The following is a 20,159-nucleotide window of genomic DNA, read 5'->3' on the forward strand; positions in this document are numbered from 1 at the left end:
TACTATTATTGTGTTACTGTCTATTTCTCTCTTTTTTATGTCTGTTAATAATTGCTTTATATATTTAGGTGCTCCTATGTTGGGTGCATAGATATTTCAAGCGTTACATCTCTTGTTGGATTGTTCCCTTGATCATTATGTTGTTCCCTTCTTTGTCTCTTGTTAGTTTTTGTTTTAAAGTCTATTTTATCTGATGTAAGTATTGCTACCCCAGCTTTCTTTTCATTTCCCTTTGCATGGAGTATCTTTTTCTATCCCTTCACTTTTAGTTTGTGAGTGTCCTTAGGTCTGAAGTATGTCTCTTGTATGCAGCATATAGCTGGATCTTTTTTTTATCCAATCAGCCATGCTATGCCTTTCGATTGGAGCATTTAGTCCATTGACATTTAAAGCGGCTATTGATAAGTGTGTATTTTTTGCCATTTTGTTATTTTTTTCTGGGTAAAAGAGTAGTAGGAGTTCTTTTCTAGTAGTTCTTATCTGTTCCTTTCTTCTTCTCTTGCTCTCTTCCCTTGTAGTTTGATGGCTTTCTTTAGCATTATGTTTGGGCTCCTTTCTCTTAATTTTTTGTGTATTTATTATAGGTTTCTGTTTTGTGATTACCATGAGGTTCATATATAATAACCTATGTATATAGCAATCTATATTAAGTTGATGGTCTCCTTAGTTTGACCTCTTGCTAAAAGCTCTACTGTTTTGCTCCCCTCCTCCCACATTTTATGTTTTTGATATTGTATTTACTCTCTTTTTGTGTGTGTGTATCCATTACCATCGTATTATGGAAATAGGTAATTTTAGTCATTTTGTCTTTTCACCTTCATATTAGCTTCATAGGTGGTTGATCTGCTACCTTTACTGTATATTTGCCTTTACCAGTGATTTAATTGTTTTATTTTGGATAATTTTCTTATTCCTTTCTGTGTTCTTTTCTTTTTCACTTAAGTAAGTCCCTTTAGCATTTCTTGTAAGGCTGGTTTAATAGTGACAAAGTCCTTTAGTTTTTGCTTCTCTGGGAAACTCTTTATCTCTCCTTCCATTCTGAGTGATAACCTTTCCAGGCAGAGTATTCTTGGCTGTAGGTTTTTCCCTTTCAGCACTTTAAATATATCATGCCACTCCTTTCTAGCCTGTAAGGTTTCTGCTGAGAAGTCAGCTGATATCCTTATGGGGTTTCCTTTGTATGTAACTTGTTGCCTTTCTCTCATGGCTTTTAGGATTCTCTATTTATCTTTAATTATTGACATTTTAATTATAATGTGTCTTGGTGTGGGCCTCTTTGGATTCATCTTGTTTGGCGCTTCCTGTACCTTGGTGTACTAAGGAAGCTTAGATCAGGAAGGTTTTCATCTATTATTTCTTCGAATAGATTCTCTGCTCTCTCTTTTCCTTCTGGGACACCTATAATACGGATGTTAGTGCACTTGATGTTGTCCCAGAGGTCCCTTAGACCGTGCTCATTCTTTTTAGTTCTTTTTTCTTTTTTCTGTTCAGCTTGATGTCCTGATATCCTCTAGTCTTTCATCCAGCTTGCTGATCCATTCTTCTGTATCATCAACTCTGCTATTGATTACCTCTAGTGAATTTTTCATTTCCATTATTGTATTCTTCAGTTCTGATTGGTTCTTTTTTATATGTTCCAATTCTTTTCAAAGTTCTCACTGTATTCACCCATTCTTCTCCCAAGATCAGTGAGCATCCTTATGACTATTAGTTTGTACTCTTTATCAGGTAGATTGTTTATCTCCATTTCATTTGGTTCTTTTCTGAGGCTATGTCCTGTTCTCTTACTTGCAACATATTCATTGTCTCCTCATTTTGCCTCTTCCTCTGTGCTTATATCTATGTATTAGGTAGATCAGCTACATCTCCCGATCTTGGAGAAGTGGCCTTATGTAAAAGATGCCTTACAAGGCCCAGCAGTGTGCTTCCCTCTCATCACCAGTTCCAAATGTTCCAGGAGTGTCCCCTGTGTGAGCTACTTGTGTCCTTCTTTCGAGGCAGGGTTGCTCTTGCTGCAGGTGCACATGGGGGCTAGGCTGTACCCCTGGCTGGCTGGTTGTAATGTTCAGTTGCATGCAGCTGCTATGGTCCCTTCAGTCACTTTATCTGTCAGGGGGAGCCCCAGCACAATTAGCTGCAAGGTTTAGCAGCACATTCTTTCTGGAGTTTTTCTGTTAAGTGAGTAGGCCCCCAGCGTGGCTGGTTGCTAGGCACAGGTGCTTACAATTGCTGTAGGCCTCTAGCCCCCAAGGCAGTTGTCAGCTCTCTCAGTTGTGAAGCTGGGTGAGGTCGGCCCCAGGCATGGCAGCACACAATTGTTTCAGGTGTTGGAAGGTGGGGTTGATCCCCTACATGGCTGTTTTAGAAACACAGGTCTTTTACAGCTGACAAGCCCCACTGCCCACAGGTCCATGCACCCCATCAACACAGTCCTGCCCTGTACACACACCCCACCCACTGAAGCAGAACCACTCACCCTGCTGCAGAAGCCCCACACACTCCGTCAATGCAGGCCTGCCCCTCTCATATGCCCTGCCCCACAGAGGCGGACCCTGTCACCCCGCCCAGAGGTCCCACACACCCTGCCTATGTGGGCCCACAAGTAGCCAGAGGGCTTGCTGTTGGGTGGGGCCAGTCCCTAGGGCAGGCTGCCTGCCCAGGCTGAGCTGGATTAAATCAGTGCTCTAGTGGGTGGGGCAGACCCCTGCACTCACAGTCCTGGAGAAGAACTCCAATGGTATCTGCCAGCATCTGTGTCAACAAGCCTGTACAGGGTCACAATAATGGCTGCCGCCAATGTCTCAGTCCCTCGGGAGGTGGTCCCAGGTACCTCCTGGTTTGCTGAGATGTGTCCAGAGCCTATCAAGTGAGTCTCTTTTCACCAAAGCACTGTGCACCTTTCTTTCTGGTGATTTTAGGTTGCTTTCCTAAATGGGTGAATTTGTGTGTGGGCCCTTTAGGAGCAGGCTTTTGTTTCTCTCATAGCTTTCTTTCTCAATAGCTTTTCTGGGAGTATGCTTCGTTTTATTTAATAGCCAGCAAAGCCAGATATTATGACACTCGTTTTGGTTGTCCTGAGTTCAAAAGCTGCTTATTATGGCATAGCTCTGCCACTCAGATCCCCTGCTCCTCCAGGGAAAGCTTTGTACCTTAAGATTGGTCCCAGCCATGAAGTGCCACAGCTAAAATATGGCTTTCTCCTGTCTAGAAAGGAATTTCTGCTTCTTCCACCTCAGTCAGCACTGTCTCTTGTTGTGGGTTTTTTTTTAATCCAGTTTCTGGTTCTCTCTTAGGGGTAGTTTTGCCGAAGGTAGTTGTAAATTTGTTATGTCTGTGGGAGGAGGTGAGTTCAGAGTCCTCTTATGCCACCATCTTCCCAGCAGTCTCCCATTATCTCTTTTAATTTTCAAATAATTGTGAGGGAAGTACTATGCGGCGCTCTGTGTAACAGATGAGGAACTGACTAGTCGTGTATTCGCTAGTAAGTGGTGGAGTCAATTCCAACCCAGTCTGTCCAAATGCAAAGTCCATGTTTCCAACCACTCCACCCAGCTGTCATTAGATGTGACCAAAGTGCTGAAGCTACAGCCTTGAGTGGAATATTCATTGGACTGAAGCCAGCCAACTATGTCTAATGGTGAAAAACAAAACAAAATTAAACAACAAGATCAAAGAACTTAAGGAAAATGGTCAATTTTAAATTAGATTTGAGATCCATGCTTCTCATTAATATCAGAACCACTGATTTTTTAATATTATTCATTCAATTTTATTAAATACTATGATACAGTGCAAAAAATTTCCAATAACTGCAAAAATATCCTGGTACAAATTAAGATGGTAAAGTCCAGACCCTGGAGACCTTCAGGTACTGGGCGATGCCACTGTGCTGTGGACCAGATTGTTTATTCATCAGCTATTGAATGAAGGTTACTATAAAAAAGGTGATTTTGGGGGGAAGGGAGGGTGTCAATGGATTATGCACAAAAGGGTGAGTTGAATGAAAGTCTAATCTACAAAAGCTATAATCACATATTAAATTTTAACTAATGCCTTTACCATTAACATGTCTTATTTAGGGGTGTCAAAAGCAATTTTAGAAGGTGCTGGACCAGCTGTGGAAAACGAATGTGCTGAACTAGGTATGGTCACATGTTACTTTTGGCTACAACCTGTTGAAAATTGGAGGGCTGAGACTATTGTGAGAGGACCCACGGGAGGAGGAGAGTTGAGTAAGTGGTGAGCGCTTAGGAAGAAGGTTGGTTCACTGGGCGAGCAGACATAGGTGGTGTGACTTGGTAGCTCTGTGGGAGAGGTCCTTTCTCCCAGCATCCCCTCTGTCTCTTTCTTCCCGAGTATTAAAAGGAACCCAAGCCTGTGTCCTAATAATCCAGGCTCCACCACGTACTGAGGGATCCTGGGCATATCATGTGACCTCTAAGAGCTTTGCCTCTCTCACCTGTAAGATGGTTTTACTAACAAGGAGTTTGGTAATGGCTTTCCCACAGGTGGTTGTGAGGATCAGAAGGAACAATAGTAAAAAGTTTTGTAAACTGTAAAGTGCTGTACAGATCATCTTTTATTTTCCCCAATGTTATTCTACTTCATATAGCACATTGTGAGCTGACTTCTAATCCTTTTATGAATGAATGTGGGAGCCTGGGTGGTTCTGAGGTGTTTTCTGACACCAACCGATTCCCCAGTTCCACTATCTACCTGGAGTTAGCACCAGATTCCACAAGTTAAAGGGCTCAGTCCCCCAAGACTGCCCCCACTTCAAATACCAGTTGTAAGTCCCAGGGGCCACCTGTACTTCTGAAGGACTGGCTCTAAATTCAGGGTTTCCCAGAACCCCTGTCTCAGGTTTGACAATTCACTGGAACAACTTACAGAGCTCAGTAAAACACTTTTCTTACATTTCCCAGTTTATTATAAAGTATACAACTCAGGAACAGCCAAATGGAAGGAATGTGTCCAATGACAAAACTAAAACAATTTAATCAGGAGTTTGAGATCCTTTATTCAAAGGAAGACAATCCATGAACTGGGGAGTATGGTGCCTCTCTAGCAGTAGAGCACTCTTCCTGAGGGCTTTTGGGCAAGAGTGAGTTCATAGAGCGTTAGAAGAGGCAATGAGGAAATTGAGGATCCTTGGCTGGGTTGCCTGTATGACTTATTTAGAAAGATCATGGAAAAAGGAAATAAGTATAGAACCCAGATTTCGCTTAGCCTTTAGGGATTGGCTGACTGGAAATACCGTGTTTCTGGTCAAATGGAGCATTTACAGGAAAACAAAACTTTGGTTTGAAAGTTCGCTTTGCTGACGTGGTACCAGAGGCAGGAATGGCTCCATCTTGGGCCTAGAAATGTATTTAAGCAGCTGTGTAGGGCAAGGTATGGGAGAAGGGGCACAGAGTTTCCATGACCTTTCCAGGCACACCACCATTCCAGCACCTACATGTGTTTACCTATGAGGAAGGGTCCGAACCCTGTTGTTTAGGGGTTTTATGCAGGTCACATTATGTAGGCAAAATTGATTAAATCATTGGAATTGTGACTGACCATGGAGGTCAGGGTATGGGGCTGAGTGTTCCAATACTCTAATCATGGCTGGGTCTTTTTGGAGACCAGCCCCATTCTGAAGCTGTCTAGCCCCCACCCTCTAGGAGTCATCTCTTTAGTGTATAAATACACTCTTATCACGCAGAGGATGCCAAAGGTTCTAGGAACTCTGAGCCAGGAAACAGGGACAAAGACCAAATGTCTATTTTTTCTGATACCACACTGGGGAACCTGTAAGAGTGATCATAAACTATTTATCCTTCAAAACCAGGACTTGTGCCTTGCCCAGTAGACACTCAGCCATGAGTGTGATTTGAAGAAGTCAGTGTCCTACATTGGACAATAATACATTCCCACAACTTGATCTGCTATCGTGCCTGAAACTCCCACTTTAATAGTTCTCCTCTGATTAAGACATTTTCTCTGGAGGAATAAATCCCTGGGGAGAGGTCAGAGGAAGGAGATATTGATCACCAGCATGAGGATGTTAGCAGGGGTCTGTGCGCTGGAAGAGCCAGCTGTCCCTTGGAAGGCAGAAGCAGAGAAGGAAGCTGGGCTGGATGAGCTGGGAAAGCCTAAGGAGGCTGCCTGGGAGAGGAGAGCAGGTGGGACACTCCAGGGGCAGCAGGGAGTGCCTGGGCAGTGGAGCTCAGCAGAAGGGCGGGTCGGGGGGGTGGGGAAGGGTTGGACAGGGACCCACTCTCCTCCTCCTCCATTTGCTGGAGCCCTGACTTACTCAGGGTACAAAAGGGCCTTAAAGCAGCCCTGGTAATTTCCATTAGTGCTCAAGTGCTTTCTGGGTCCTGAGGGAGGGGGAAATTGTCATCCTTTCACACCTCCACACCACAGAACACATTGCTTTTACCTCCTTGAAAATTTCATCTGGCTGAATGAGCGTATAATTGCTCTTCTGGACAGCAGAGTGGGAGTTCAGATCCTGGGCAATCTTAGGCTACTGACCTTACCTCTCTGTGCCTCCGTTTCATCTGTGAAATGGAGAAAACAGAACCTGCCTCACATGCTTGTTTTGGGGACTGAGTGTATTAATGCAGGTTGAGTGCTTTTGAAAGTGCCCCAAATATTCAACAATGTAGCTGTTGAGTTAAAGAATCCTGATTGTAGAGAAAATGAGCCTGTCACAGTTCCAGTGAATGAAACCAGCTGGGTGGTGGGAGGCTGCACTCAGGAATCTTCTCAGTTTTTCCTGATGTCAGCTATTTTCATTTCTCAGTGAACTAAGTGTTGCTTCCAGTAAGTATGTGCTCTGTGTGTTTCCTTTTCTTCCTCTTTTTCAGCTACAGTGCCTCACAGAGATTTTATAGTTACACAAGGTGGATACCTAATGTGCAAGATAATAATGCATGTTCTTGGGGATAATGATGTGAGGAAAACAGTCTCCAGTGTTCTAGAAGAGTGTGAACAGAGGAAGTACACATCTGTTTCCCTTCCAGCCATCGGAACAGGTTTGCAACCTCTTGTCACTCAAAGATTCTGAGCAATCCGGATTCCTTTAGACTCAGTCTCAGTTTTAATGAACTCCATGCTGAGTAGAGGCAGCAATAGTGATGTTAGAGAGTTGGCAGCCTTTCAGACCCTGAGGGCCACCTATGGGGCCTCTGCCCCTTTCACCCATCTTTCTTCTTTGTATTGTGTTCCCTAAGTGTCTTCCCATGTTGGGCCCTTAACTTCCTGGTTTTCTCACTCTTCTTTTTTTCCTTTGGGGGATTCATTTACTCTCATTATCTCAATTACCTTTTCTGCCCTGACTCCCAAATGAGCATTTCTAGCCTTCTCTGGGATCTTCTCTGGGAGATTTCTCTGTCCTGGAAATTAATTATAAGAGAGTCCAAACTCATCATCACCATCATCATCCCTTGCAAAGCGTCACCCCTCTTGAGTTGTTTTCTAGTTGCCTCCTTGGGTGGTGCCGTGATGCTCCCAGCTTCCTGCCACCCTTGCTTCCTGGTGCCCTCAGACCCCCAGAGTCAGCACGTCCTACTAAGTCTTCTTCTAGGGGGGAGTTCAGTTTCAGGCTCCCTTTTAGTTTCCAAACCCCTATTACCTCCCCTTCTGGTTTACTGCGGTGTCTCCCACCGGCCCTTCATTCGTGTATTCATTAAATCGAAATGCTGTTCCCCAGGCCCTGTGCAAGCCACTGGGGATGAAATCACAAGTAAGACACAGTCTCTGTCCTTAAGCCACAAGCTCAGCTTCATCCCGCTCACAGTTTCTGGGAACACTTTCCTCATCATCTCTCACATCACACAATAATTTCCTTAGTCGAGGATGATGCTAATGACCCACTCCCTGATTCATTCACCTCCCAATTCATGGGCTTTTTTAAAGGCCCTGAGAGAAGCCCTAATAATGCTTTTACAAGGTTATATGATTTAGTAAAACTTCACAAGTACAATATTTTAACCACCACAGGTTAAGACCACTGTTCCTTCCCACTTTCCCACCTTCCACGCAGACTTCTCAGACTTCCCCTGGTACTGGGTGTTGGAGTGGCTGAGGCATTTTTGGAACACAACTGAAGAAAAGTGACTTGGAAATACAATTTTCAAGGTTTTAAAATTTATACTTTATTGTGATTTCTTTTCTGGTTCTAAACATTCACTTTTACACATAATTTTTTATTTGTAACTTTGTACTTTTTTCTGAGTCGTATAAATTTCAAGCCCTACAAAACCTGGACCTACCCCTGATAATTAGTTTCCCCATTTTGCAGATAAGAATTTGAGGTATTAAAGCACAAGGTTATAGCTAGTAAGCAACAGAACTAGGTTCAAACCCAGGTAGCCCGGCCTGTACATTTCAACCATTACATTTTTTTTTTTACCTTGTGTGTTTTTTTTTACTATTATGCTCTTAATTACTATATTCTTAGCTACCACATTCTTATCTCTATTATCTATTACCTTCTATTATCACCCCACTTTTATTGCTGAGTATACCAAAGTTTAGAGGTATTGTGGGCTGAGTTGTGTCCCCCCAGAATTTACATGTCATAGTCCAAACCTCCAGTACATCAGAATGTCACTATATTCGGAGATAGAGCCTTTAAAGAGGTAATTAAGTTAAAATGAGGTCATTAGGGTGGTCCCTAATCCAATGTGACTGGTGTCCTCCTTAGAAGAGGAGATCAGGACGCTAGTATGTACAGAGGGAAGACCACATGAAGACACAGGGAGAAGACGGTAATTTTTCCAACACCTTGATCTCAGACTTCTAGCCTCCAGAACTGTGAGAAAATGAATCTCTGTTGCTTAAGCACCAGTCCATGATGCTTTGTTATGGCAGCCCTAGCAAACTAATGTAAGAGGGATCAAATGACTTATCCAAGATCACACTGCTAATCAGTGGAGAGCCAGGACCCAAACCCAGATCTTCTGCATCCAAAGCACATGTTCTCTTCTCTGCACTGCCAACGCCCTGCAGCTAAAGAGCACCAGGAACACACACGATGGGGAACGGTGCAGCATCTTGGTAAGAGGTTGTTGGAAAGGACTTGTTAATGGATTTGAGTTTATGGTAGGTGACTTTGTGGCAGTCTCAAGTAAGTGGGGCTTTGCCCTGGATTGGATACTTCCAGGAAGCAGACGTAGTTCTATGACTGAGTATCTTATCTAGAAGGAGAGAAAAGCTGTGGTTGGTAATATAGCAGCTGTCACTCACAGTAGTCAAGATGGAGGATGTTTGGCCATTTGTGTGGTTTGGATAGTGTTCACGTTTTTGTCTGTGGTCAGGAATGAGTACGCAGTGGTCTTGTTTTTGGCTTAATTCACCCCAATTACAGAGTGGTTTATGTGATGATGTTCTATGAAATTGTTTGTGTTACTTTGGAGAACACCAAGACCCAGCTACAAGTGCCACGGCAGTTTCTGGCTGTCAGCGGCTGCTTTCCACTTTCTCAGCATCAAGAACTGCATTTGCCAAATCTTGTCACGTGACCAACACCAGTTGAAACTTCCTTTTGTCACTTAAAAAAATTTTTTTTTCAGGAAATGGTAGAAAAAAACCTATCATGGTTGCTGATGACATAATCAACGCTACTGCAGACTTTGCATGGAAACATTCCACCCCGTCATTAAAAACCGTTAAAGTTGTCATCTTTTCATTTGAGCTACTAAAGGTATTCCATGACAGCATGAGAAAAAGAGAAATCTCCACGTCACCTACTGTTCTGTCCATAGTCTCCAAGGCTGCATGTAAGATGTTCATCTTTAAAACATCACATGGTTATCTCTAATATCACTTAGAAAATGTTTAGCTGTGAATGCTCACCGTTTCTATCAGTTTCAGAACTTGACAGACAACCTCCTATGATATGTGGGAAAAGTACAAGAAGTGTGGGACACAATCTCCTGTCAATTGGTTCTTCTGAGGGGCAAATCATGCCTTGGAAACAGGAATAGCAAGTGAACAGGAAGAGAATAGAGATGAGGGAGCAGAAAAAGGGGAACAGGCTTTGAAAATCCTAGCCAGTCATCTCATTATTTACTTATTGAGTGATATGGACTCTCAGTGGCATTGTTGCTTTGAACTAGCTGACCAGTACTGGTTCTTGATCATCCACCTCTAGACAAGTTAGCCTGGAAGTGGATGCAGAGCAAGAAGGGAGCGGCCAGAGTCCTCTGGTTGTAGCACATCAGGGGCAGGCAGAGTCCCAGGTGTGATTCTGTAAGGTGTGTAGATGCATTATCTTTAAGTGTCTGTGTGAACCTGCTCCTCTGACCTAGCTTTCCCCCATTTTGTGGCTTCTGTCCTGCTGTTTAACTAGAAATGCAGCCTCCTCTGGCAAACACTGTTTTTGCCCATTTTGAGCACTCACCCATAAAGCACTGTTTCACTAGTGATGAGGCACACCTGTCATCAGCAGCCTCCCAAAACTGAAAACTGTTGCCTCCTGCTGCCAGCGGGAATTTCAGTCCTCTCTGAACTTATTTCATGACCACCATTCTCCTCAGAGTAATACAGCAAATGTAAGAGCTATACACACACACACACACACACATCAAATAAATAAAAATGAAAATGATAGTTGGATCTGTTAAGGCTATTGCAGTAGCAAGTAATAGAAAATCCAACTTAAACTGGCTTAAGCAATAACGGAATTAATTGACTCATATGACTATAAAGTCCAGGCATACTGCCTGTAGGTGCAGTTTGATCCCGGTGATCATATGATATTATCTAGACCCTGACTTTCTTCATCTCTCACTCTCTTCTCAGCTGTGCTGTCTTTATCCTCAGGCTTCACGTGGTGAAAGAAGGCTACTAGCAGCTTCAGGCCCATATCTTTGCATGGTCAGGTCAAATAGGACAGATGGTATCCAGTGGAGATATATACTTATCATCGGCCTCATATAAGGCCTGAGATTCCTTCTAACTGGACCAGCTTAGGTCATCATTGCAGCCAGGGAACTAGAATTACACTCACTGGCCAAGCCAGAGTGACATGCTACACATTTGAGCTAGCGGGCATCAATATCTGAAGCAAGGGGGAATGGTTGTTCCCCAGAAGAAATTCAGGATGCTTGCATCAGGAAGAGGGGAAAAGGCTGGTGGGCAGTTAAAAATAATAAATACCTACTATAGTATCTAGGGATATGTAAACATTGTTTTCCCTTTGGTCTTTGTAGAAGAAAATTTTTATTTAAATATAAGAGCAATAAGTCATTATCAGTAAAGTAAAAATTAACTAGTTCATCCACTCTGCATTCATCAAGAATTTAAATGGACTAATGAAATTAAAAAAATAAAACAGGAAAGTGAAAGAGAGAGAAGCAAACAAAAAGATGACTAAAATGAGCAGAGAAGTGACCATATGGCACTTGAGGCAAAAACAACAAAAGTGCCTTACATGATCCTTGCTGGTAGATAAAAGGAATAATACAGATAAAATGTCAGGTAAAAGGAAGTTTGTTGGCAGAGATAAGCTGAATTTTAGTAATAATTTATCTTATGTACTTCTTTAGAAGAGAACTTAAAGAGGATAGCTTTAAGCTTCATTGAACAGATGATACACAATTACTTTTCCAATGTATGTTAAAGCTATTTATTGATTCAGAGAGCATTTATTGAGCAGCAACTGTATATCAGACACTAGAGATATAGATTCGGAGTCATGTAAGTAGGTAGGAGTTGAAGCCAGTGAGTGTGAATTGGATCATCCTCGGAGAGTATGAAGGGTGAAGAGAGTGAAGACTGAGGCAGAGCCAGGATTCTTGGTGTTTAATCTCACCTCAACGCATGGAGAGGAGACTGAGGCAGGGCGCACAGGGGGAGGTACAGGAGGGCATTTATCCTGAACGCCAGGAATGGAAAAGTATAGTGACATTTATCTTTTAAAAGAGATTTACAGAAAAAGGGCTCAGGAAAGTGCCTGGCACATGGTAATCACTTACAGAAAGGTAGCTATTGTGTTATTTTCTGTGGAGCACTGGGGTGAAAGTCAATAGAACAAGATTCTCTTCCTTCCTTTGTTGCCTGCCTTCCTTGTAACGTAGGATGCATGAGTACTCAGCTTTCCTGGGACTCGATTTTCTCATCTCTGAGTTATCTAGCCAGAGTCATCTCTTGTCCACGAGGCAGAGTAGGTAGCACAGTTTGGTGTGGCTTAAGGGTGTGATTTAAAAGTCTTTCCTCTCAATAAAATACCCTTGGCTTTACACTTTACTCCCTTTTTAAGTACAGATACCTCTGGAATCTAGAAAAGATCAAGCTTAATCATTTTCTAAGAATGATAACCACACATTTATGAAGGACTTGGCATTCTCTAAAGTGCTTCCATGTCCCTTATTATATTTTCAATTTGTAACAATCCCATGAAGTGGTAAAGAGAGCAGGTCTTATCATTTCCGTCATATAGAGGAGAACATGAAGACTCACTTGGAAGTGGTGTCACTTGTTCGATGCCACATGGCTGGTCACAGGTTGAAGCAGATCAGGTCTTCTGATTCCAAGTCCTGGTAGTTTCTGCTCTGCAACTTCACGGCATGAAAGGAAGAGGGGGCCCGAAGAAATGCTTCACTGCCTTACTTTCCAGTCTTGCCTGCTGTATTCACAGAAAAGAATGTAGCAGGTCCAAGAGAACTCTAAGGCCTAGGACTAGAAATGATTAGGCCAAAAGATCTGAAAGGAGTGGGCAGTGGGGAAAGGAAATAATTGACGGAAACTACACATCCTATCGTAGGGAAACTTCCCCATAAAAACTTATTTAAAACTAATTTGAAAAAGGCTTCCAGATTAGGGTTAGATGCTTCCCTTGTCCACCAGGACTTCATTCCTTGATGGACCTGATAAACAGAAAGGGAGTGCCCTGGATCCCTCTCCCTGGCCTGGTGTATCTTTCACTAACAATAAGTAAGTTGTGGCTTTGTATGTAGGGAGAAATCCTTTGGTTTATACCTGTGGTGTTGTGCCATTTTGTGGCATTTTCTTCTCTAATGCAATCTACCCATACTTCTGCTAGTCATGCCATCTCAACAAGTTGATGTGTAGCCTCAATGTGTTAGAAGTTTCTGGAAGCCATTGGAAAGCAAGGGAGATCTTTGAGCTTTATCACTTTATATGAAACCATTCACTTACCACTTCCACTATTTTCTTTACATAGTGTTTACTTAGTGTAGAAGATGGGGTACAGAACAACATGCTTTAAATATCTTTAGCAGGATCATCATGTTTCAAAGGAAAAATAATAAAGAACCACACTAAATAAAACTGATAAAGTTGAAAACATCAATAAATTGGCCTTCATGTTTACATATCAGTTTCTTATGATATTAATTCCATTGAATTTTCTGGGAAAATTATAATTTCAAGCTAGAGTGAATCTAAGTTTATCTAAAAATTTTAGCTAAACCATTATGTAACATATATCATATTAGTGTCAGAACCATTCACTTCATCTGTGGTACCAAGTTGAGGATAATAAAAGAAGCAACTAAGAAATGTGTAGCTTTTCTTTTTGTTTTCAAAGACCAGGATTAGATGAATGAGAAACAAGAGCGTAGGAAGTGCCCTGATTTACAGACATCTCTTGAAATGAATGTCATGTTTTCACCAAATGCTGACTTTCTAGATGATATTCCTGTGCACTGGACTGACATGAATCAGCAGCGGTTCTGTATGATCCAGCTACAACCTGGAGAGTCAGAATATGACACTGTGAAGGACAAGTTCTCTCAGACTTGTTCTTCCTACAAAATAGAGAAGGTAATATTATATTAAAGAATTACTTCTTTTAAATATTGAAGAACAAACATGAAAGCCATCTTTTTTCATTACACTCTTCCTTCCTTTATACCTTACTATATTAATTTTAATTAGACTCGCTTAAGCTCCATAGACTTCAGATCTTATGATTCGTTCATTAGCAGTAATGAAGGATATTCCCAAATGTCACATGTGTATGTCTGGATACTTACAATTCACAAACCCACTGAAACTAATTCAACAAGAAGAAATATTTTGGAAATTAATGGAAAGTCCAGAAGGAGGGTGGTCTTTGAAGCAGTTTGATCCAGTGGCTCAAGGATGTCGTGGATCTGGTCCCTCTGTCTTTGCTGTCCACAGTGTCAGCTTCATCTGAAGACTGCACTCCCTTGGTGATTATAGGATGGCTGCTGGTGGCCATCAAGGGGTCTCTGTTTCCCTCATTCACATCTTGCAGCAGAGAAACTGTGTCCTATCCCACAACCACTGGATAAGAGTCCCAGGCTTTGTATTGACTGGACCACTCCAACCAGTCTGTATCAGGGGAGTGCCATATGCCATTGGCTTGGAGCTGGGCTATTGGATCCCATCATTGTGTGCTGCTATCATGAGATGACCCTGATTGGTTTAACCCAATTAGACTCAACCCTAGAACTATAAGTGGGGCCAACCCTACCCAAGCCAGGAGTTGTGGCACAATGGGAATGAAGTGGAATGGATGTTCTGAGATTCCCACAATGTCCACTATGGCATAAAAATATTAGTCAGTAAAATATAGGATTTTTTAGAAGGTCATTATCATACCATGTATACCAGAGTGGGGTGTGACATCATAGTAATATAAAGTCTAGCTGTTGCTTCCACAAAACCGTGTACTTAACTACGTAAAAGCACTTGTGAAATTGTGCTTTGATAACTTTTCACATGCCTGAGTCCCCATTAGATATTGGGCTTAAGGTAGGAGTCACATTTTACTCATCTCTGCATTCCCAGTACTTAGCACAGTGCCTAGCATGTCATAGGACACAATACTTACTGAAAGAACTTAATTGAATGAATGAACTTAATTCCTCAGACAGAAGGAGAATCAGAAGAGAGAGACTCCTGCAGAAAGGACAGAATTTAAAGGAGGAGATACTTCATGATGTGAAAAGCTGTTGAGAGTGCAAGATCCTTGCTTCAGTTGTGTTTACCCAATATCTGCAACTCTGTGTGCTCTTGTCCTATCACACTCATTTTGAAACACTCCAACTTTGGATTTATTCCACAACATACCTTCTCTCTTGCTGCTCCTAGATAAAATCATTACTAATTCATGCTCCCTAACAGCTGAACCCTCCAGGTGCCTGGAATCCTTCATTACTTCCTCCAGTCAATTTCCTCATGCATTCCCATTCCAAACCTTAATCACTCTCCTTGAGGCCTCCATCACTCTCAGCAAAATAACTTTCCCCTCTGCTTTTAATACTTGGTTTCTCCTCAACATCTGCTACAGGTATCCACTCCATTCTTCTTGAACCTGTCTTCTTCCTTTGTTTCTAGAACATCATACCCTCAGATTTCCTCCTCCCTCCCTAGACATAGACTAACTGGATCCCTTTCTTAGGCTTTCATAGTCCATATGTGTTCTCCTAACTCCTACCTTATCTCTGTGAGGGGTAGTGATTTATTTTCTTGTCTTTCGCCTCCATTGAACTAAAAGTTTCTTGAGGGCAGTGACTCAACACAGGGCTTGATTCATAGTAGATGTTCAATAGATGATTACTGAATGTATGTTAAATTCATTTCCTAGAAGGAAGAAGAACCAACAGAGAATGATATTTTGAAAAACGTTAAAGAAAGACAAAGTTTTAAGGAGGGGATGGTTCATGGTTTGAAATGCTTTTGAGGGTCTAGAAAGAAATAGTCATTAGATTAGGCAATTGTAAGGTGATTAATGACCATAATTGGAGCAATGAAGAAAAAAACATTACTGGGAAGAAGACACATGCAATGGGTTTAGAGATCAGAAGGAATTAATGAAATAATTATTGAATTATCACAAAGATTTGAGTAGGAATTTGAATGTCAGTGAATCTCCAGGAATTCCATGGAATATATATAGGTAAACATTTTCATATAAATTATAAGTTCTCTTATGTAAAATAGACAGTAATAAGCACTATTACAAGGTATAGATAGTGAAGGATACTTTTAGCCTATCCTTTTTCTAAAGGCAGAAGGGTACGTACTCTCTGGATTTGCTGTTTATTTGCATTAACTCTCCTTTTCCTTCACCTCTCCTACCCCCTTAACCATTTCCTCCTCCTTCTTCTCCTCCCTCTCCATATTGCTTCTTTTAAAATCTACACAATAACCCCCACAATATACTGAGCTCTAAGGTCATTTCCAAAATATTTTGCCTTTTGTCATTCATAGATTGAGAGGATACAGAACATATTTCTCTGGCAAAGCTACCAGATAAAGAAAAACCACATGGACACCAAGAATGGCCATAAAGATAATGAGAGACTCCTCTTCCATGGGACAGATGCAGACACAGTGCCACATATCAATCAGCATGGCTTTAATCGCAGTTATGCTGGGAGGAATGGTAAGGAAGCGAGTAATCTGGCTGATCAGAACGAGGTGAACAGTAGTTCTGGTGTTGACTATTCATACCCAAGCAGTGTAGAACCATAGATGGCAGCCATATTGTGATCGTCAGGATGGAACTCACTGTGTTCCACTGAAAGGAGACTGGCAACCTTCTGAGGACAGGGGGAGTGAATTTTAGAAATGATGAAAAGTGGCTTTGGTGGGCAAGAACTTCATTTCTAGAAATTTTTGTTGTCTTGGGGCATGGTTCTACGTACTGTGATAATTTTATGTTGTTAGGAAGGCTCTCATCTTTCTCTTTACAGCTGCAGTCTATGGAAACGGAACCTATTTTGCTGTTGATGCCAGTTATTCTGCTAATGATAAATACTCCAGACCAGACAGCAGTGGAAGAAAGCATATTTATGTTGTGCGAGTACTTACAGGAGTCTACACACGTGGACATGCAGGAATAATTACTCCTCCATCAAAGAACCCTGATGATACCACAGATCTTTATGACTCTGTCGTAGATGATAGACAACATCCAAAGCTATTTGTGGTATTCTCTGATAATCATGCTTACCCCGAATATCTTATAACTTTCACATGTTAAAAAATAGCTTTTTTTCTTTATCTCAAAGAGCTGATTCAGTCATCCATTTATAAGAACTATTTATAGAGTTTTTGTCTTTGCCTTTGACTTGTTTACATAGATAAAAATCTCCCTGTTAGGTGCTTAAATGTTGAAAAAAGCCTTTTAAAAAATGCTCTAGTGCAATTTGTAGCATTCTTCTCTTCTGAGCATATTGACGGATGGAAGCTGAGAAATGTAAATGACACAATTATAGCTACAACTATCTACAGACACCGAATCTATAGGGGTACAAAGAGCATATTACTTTTTTCTACTGGAAAAGAAATAAGATGAATCACTTTAAAGCCAAGATGTTCTTATTCTTATTGGAACATGTTAAGACATCTAAGTGTGTTGAACTAAACCATACTTCTCAATTAATAGGTTGCTATTGTGCATTTTTAATAGGTAGGGATTTTACCTCCTTAGGAAACACTTATTAGTAACAGCTCAGCTAGAATGACTGAATCAAAGAATATTCCCTCAAATCTGTTGTGGGACAAATCAGGTAAAAATGTGTTGTATTGTTACCTAATGTTTTACAACAAATTACTGCAAAACTTAGAGGTTTTGAGGGTAAGGAACTCAGGCACAGCTTAGCTGTGTGGTTCTAACTTAGGATCTGTTGTAAAGTTGCATTCAAGATGTCGGCAGGGGATGCAGTCATCCGAAGGCTTGAATGGGGCTGGAGGATCTGCTTCCAAGGTGAATCACTCAATAGCTGGCAAGTTTTTGCTGGTTGTTAGCAGGAGTCCTCAGTTCCTCTCCACATGGACCTCTCCACAGGCTGCTTGAGTGTCCTCATGACATGGCAGCTGGCTTACTCCATAGAGAGCAATTCAGGAGAAAGAGAAGCAGAAGATGTCTTTTATGATCTAGCCTCTGAAGTCATACTCCATATTTTCCACAATATCCTATTGGTTACATGGATCAGCTCATTCAATGTGGGAGGGAATTATTACAAAGGCATGGATACCAGTAAGCAAGGAGCATTGGGAACAATCTTGAAGGCCATATGAATGAGTGCATGAAGGATGAATTGAAAACAATGTTAGCAGTGAAAGGGAAGCTAGAGGTCATCTAGTTGCACTGTTGCTTCTTCCTTCTTACCCCATCTTCCCCCACTCCTAGGGCAAAAAGCCCTCCAGCCTCTGCTGGACCACTTCCAGAACTCAACATCTTGAGGGAAGCTGTTCCATTGTGGGACAGCTCTAATTATTGGAAAACTCTTTTGTAGACTCTTGGGTTTACCTTGAGTTGAAAGCTGTTTTTCTCTATCTCCTGCTGATCACTGTCCTACCTTCTGGAGGAGACAGAACATATCTCATTCCTTTTACATATGGTGGCCCTTCAGAGTCATCTCTTCCCTCTATTAAATTACAGTCAGGTAAATTCTTAAACTATTTAGCAGCGTATTTATCCTGAAGCATCACTTTTCAAGAGTTACAGATATTTAAGAAGTGTTTACATTATCATAAATTACATGCATAGTAAAAAGAGTATAGAAAAGTATAAAGGAAATAACCCTCTCTCACCATATTCCATCACCCATAATTGCAACACTCAGACGAAATCACCGCCAATGTTCTTGTATAATCCCTCCTAGTTTCTTTCACCATCTACTTTCAAAAAAGTCAAAATCAAAATTTCTTCAATTGCTAATTACACAATATTTTATCTACCATTTTTCATTTAGCATTACAAGTATTTGCCTCATGTTACTAATTTTTTCTGTAAACATAATCTGAATGGCTGAGTTATTGCCCTATATATCCTCCTCTTTTTATGTGTATATAATAATAAAGCTTGTGAAAATGTCGTCATCTTTACTTATAGTTCAATAATCTACTTTTTCTTTTGCAAAATATGTGTATCATTTTCCCCATGTCATCAAATATCTTATACATCATTTTATTGGTTGCATAGTATTTCATTGTATGTTTCTACATACATATCATGTCAAAATAGGGTGCCTGGAGTGATGTCAGCATTCTGGCAGAGTGAGCTTTCCCCCTTCAATGCTCCCCACCTAAGATACAACAAAAAAGGACATTCATACACCAACAGAGGACTTTCGCATAACAAAAAAAAAAATCTGAAGGTAGAGGTGGACGTACCCCAGAGGAAGTGGAAGGAGGTAAGGAGAACTCCTCTCTTTGCCCAACAACAATGACCCTGAGACTGGGATTGTGCAGCTCTCGAGAGAGAGGGAGAAGGGGTAGCCCTCCATGGGACAACTGTTGCTCTACAAGTTCTCTCCCAGCCTTTGGGAAATTCCTATAGTGAGGAGACTGAACTTTTGCAGGGGTGCTTTCATCAAGCTAGCACACTAGCAGAGCAGATAGCAAGGGAAGAATGAGAAGCCCCCAGGATCAGGCAGGTGAAAGAGCCCCTCCCTCCGCCTGGAGCACCAGCATGCCGGTCAGCCAGAGTGCCTGTGGATCCCGGTGAGCTCAGATACATAGCTCTTGACCCCCACCCAGTGGTGGCAAGTGGAAGCTGCAACCAGATATTTTCAGATTTAGGAAAAATAAGCCCACACCCTCAAGCATTATGCAAAAATATATTAAATCTCCAGACCAGAAGGAAAATGACAAGCACCCAGGAATCAATCCTGAAGGCACAAAAATTTATAACCTAAATGACAGAGAATTCCAATAGCTATCATAAAAAATCTCAACAAAATACAAGAAAATATGGACAGACAATTCAATGAAATCAGGAACTTCTTCACAAAAGAGATTGAAACTATAAAGAAATCCAATCAGAAATGTTGGAGATGAAAAACATAATGGAGGAGATAAAGAAAAATCTGGAATCTTTAAAGAACAGATCTGGCCATATGGAGGAAAGAATTAGCAATATTGAGGAAAGGAATGCAGAAATGCTCCAGAAGGAGGAGGAGAGAGAACTGAGACTAAAAAGAAATGAAGAAATTCTCCGAGAAATATCCAACTCAATTAGGAAATGCAACATAAGGATTATAGGTACTCCAGAAGGAGAAGAGAGGGAAAAAGGAGCAGAGAGCTTGTTCAAAGAAATAATAGCTTAGAACTTCCCAAACCTGGGTAAGGAGCTGGAAATACAAGTGAATGAAAACAATAGATCTCCTAAATATATCAACATGAAAAGACCCTCTCCAATGCATATAGTAGTAAAGCTG

The 20,159-nt window shown here is 41.4% G+C and overlaps 1 protein-coding gene across 2 annotated transcripts in view; it reads left to right on the top strand.

Moving 5' to 3' along the window:
* LOC101398544 (protein mono-ADP-ribosyltransferase PARP15-like) overlaps positions 1-18,819 on the top strand; it is a 48,437-nt gene extending 29,618 nt beyond the window's left edge. For both annotated transcript variants that reach the window (XM_087439699.1, XM_087439701.1), the window contains exons 7-12: positions 4,080-4,142; positions 6,858-7,025; positions 9,567-9,773; positions 13,649-13,782; positions 16,201-16,375; positions 16,686-18,819. In XM_087439699.1, coding sequence (XP_087295825.1) covers positions 4,080-4,142; positions 6,858-7,025; positions 9,567-9,773; positions 13,649-13,782; positions 16,201-16,375; positions 16,686-16,975 — 1,037 coding nt within the window. In that variant the 3' untranslated portion in view covers positions 16,976-18,819. The remainder of the gene's footprint in view (positions 1-4,079; positions 4,143-6,857; positions 7,026-9,566; positions 9,774-13,648; positions 13,783-16,200; positions 16,376-16,685) is intronic.
* The last annotated feature ends 1,340 nt before the right edge of the window (positions 18,820-20,159 follow it).

The sequence above is a fragment of the Ceratotherium simum genome, chromosome 15 (genome assembly GCF_057802395.1).
Source record: "Ceratotherium simum simum isolate JZ-2026a chromosome 15, ASM5780239v1, whole genome shotgun sequence".
NCBI classification, from domain to species: Eukaryota; Metazoa; Chordata; class Mammalia; order Perissodactyla; family Rhinocerotidae; genus Ceratotherium; species Ceratotherium simum.